Below are 2,589 nucleotides of genomic sequence, written 5' to 3'. Positions count from 1 at the left end.
ACTACCAAAAAATATAAACATTTTGTTGATACATGTAATATAAATTAATTTTTTAAGTCATCCTCAACCGTACATTTTATACTTATATAATAGATCTCTCATTATGTGTTCATTGTTACATAATATACAATAAATAATTTCTTAAAATAAAATAAAATTAGATTTTTATAATATATTTTCTAACTATTCTATTTATTGCATATCGAACCCTACATGGTTTCTTAACTCCTTCCACATCTGAAAAGCGAAACTTCCCCGCTTCTCTTCCATTCCGAGTCCACCTTTTCTTCTTTTCCCTTTCCCAACCCACAAAATTCCAAAACTATCAACTTCCCCAAAGAAACCCCCACTCCACACCAATCCAACCGCGTAAAAAACCGCGCTTCCCAAAACGCATATAATCATTGTTTTATCCTCCCAAATCATAGTCACCGTCAAAGCATCGCGTTCACACTTCCACACACGCTTCCTTCGCCTATAAAACCCCCCAACGCAAAAACCAAAAATCTCCACCGTTCACACGTCTCCTCTCACAAAACACAAAACCCACCACCAAACGCGGCACATGGAAATCGGCCCCGTCCCGTTTCTAACCCCGGAAGACTACTCCCACTTCTACAACCTCTTCTCAGACGCAGACCCCAACAATAATAACAACAACAGCAGCAGCAATAGAAAGCGTAACCGAAAAGAAGACGAAGGGCACAACGGTAATAACAACACCAACGATAGTGACTTAAAGGACTTACTCGCTTCGCTGATTGTCTTAGACGAGGAGGAAGCCCGCGAAGAACGAAACCGAATAATCGAGTCCGAACAACACCGCGCCATCTTCAATGCCACCTTCGACCACCAGGCCCAATCCATGAACACTTACAAAGCCCAATTCGAAGCCCATTACGCCCAATCCGACGAGTTAGATCATAAAGCAGTCAAGAAAGCCCGCCGCGCGGCCACAGCAGCAGCAACCGCTTCGGTTCAGACTCAAACCGCTTCGGTTCAGATCCAGAACCAAACCGGCTCGGAATCCGGTTCGGTTCAGCGGAGGCTGTGGGTGAAGGACCGGTCCAAGGACTGGTGGGAGCGGATCAGCCGCAACGACTTCCCGGAGGAGGAGTTCCGGCGGTGGTTCCGAATGAGCAGAAGCACATTCGACATGATCTGCGACGAGCTCGACGCGGCGATTACAAAGAAGAACACGATGCTCCGCGACGCGATTCCGGTGCGGCAGCGCGTGGCGGTGTGCATCTGGCGCCTGGCGACCGGGGACCCGCTCCGGCTGGTGTCGAAGCGCTTCGGCTTGGGAATCTCGACGTGCCACAAGCTCGTCCTCGAGGTCTGCGGCGCGATACGCACCGTTTTGATGCCGAAGTTCCTAAACTGGCCGAGCGAGGAGAAGATGAAGCGCGTGAAGGAAGATTTCGAGAGCATCTCAGGGATTCAAAACATCGGAGGGTCAATGTACACGACGCACATTCCGATAATCGCTCCGAAAATCAGCGTTTCGGCTTACTTCAACAAGCGGCACACGGAGCGGAACCAGAAAACGAGTTACTCGATAACGGTCCAAGGCGTGGTTGATTCGAAGGGGGTTTTCAGCGACGTGTGCATTGGTTGGCCAGGTTCGATGGCGGATGATAAGATTCTGGAGAAGAGCGCTTTGTACGAGAGAGCGAGCCGAGGGAGCTTAAGGGACGTTTGGATCGTTGGAAACTCGGGGCATCCGCTGATGGACTGGGTTTTGGTGCCGTACACGCATAAGAATCTGACGTGGACGCAGCACGCGTTTAATGAGAAAGTTGAGGAGGTGCAGGGCGTGGGCAAACGCGCCTTTGCCAGGCTTAAAGGGCGTTGGGGGTGCTTGCAGAAGCGGACCGAGGTGAAGCTTCAGGATTTGCCTGTGGTGCTCGGCGCCTGTTGCGTTTTGCATAATATTTGTGAGATGCGGAACGAGGAGATGGAGGCTCAGTGGGACTTTGAGATTTTCGACGATGAGATGGTCGCCGAGAATGGGATTCGCTCCGCCACTTCGCTGCAGGCTAGGGATCAGATTGCGCACTATCTGTTGCACCATGCGGGTGCTGGCACTGCCTTTTTGTAGCTCTAGTTTCACTTTTCATTTCTACCATTTTTTTGGCTATGCCTTCTTCTTGTAGTCACATTCAATAACCGAAACTTGAGTATGATGTTGTGTATCTATACGACTATAGATTGTGTAGAGAATTTTTGTCTCATAAAGGAATACAATTCATTTAGTTTTTAGTCTCTGTATGATTGAAGTGCTTTCACCTTAGTCTGTTAATTTTATTTATTTATTTTTTTGTCCGTTTTAGTTTTGATTTCTATTAAATGATGATATGATAAGCAGAAAGTGGTATGATACTCCTTTTCTTCGAAACTAACTGTAATTTAAAATTTCTATATAATTTTTTTATTTTATATTCTTTCTATCTCACAATTATGACAATTGTAACATTTAAAAAAGTATTAATGAATGTTATCATTTTAAATGTATTGTTTTTCACTATTTTCTCTCTTCATAGATTATTTAACCGTCACATTTAAAAGTTATGTTTTATTTATAAAGTA

At 45.5% G+C, this 2,589-nt stretch overlaps 1 protein-coding gene across 1 annotated transcript; it reads left to right on the top strand.

The window, feature by feature from the left end:
* The first annotated feature begins 427 nt into the window (after positions 1 to 427).
* Positions 428 to 2,271, top strand: LOC109803222 (protein ALP1-like). Its single transcript, XM_083059589.1, has one exon. The coding sequence runs from the start codon at positions 566 to 568 to the stop codon at positions 2,099 to 2,101; it is 1,536 nt and encodes a 511-aa protein (XP_082915715.1). The 5' UTR covers positions 428 to 565; the 3' UTR covers positions 2,102 to 2,271.
* Positions 2,272 to 2,589: the final 318 nt, after the last annotated feature.

This window comes from Cajanus cajan, chromosome 1 (assembly GCF_000230855.2).
Source record: "Cajanus cajan strain Asha chromosome 1, NIPB_CcT2T_4, whole genome shotgun sequence".
NCBI lineage: Eukaryota > Viridiplantae > Streptophyta > Magnoliopsida > Fabales > Fabaceae > Cajanus > Cajanus cajan.
Note: the sequence above shows the minus strand (reverse complement) of the source record. Positions and strands in the feature narration are given on the sequence as shown.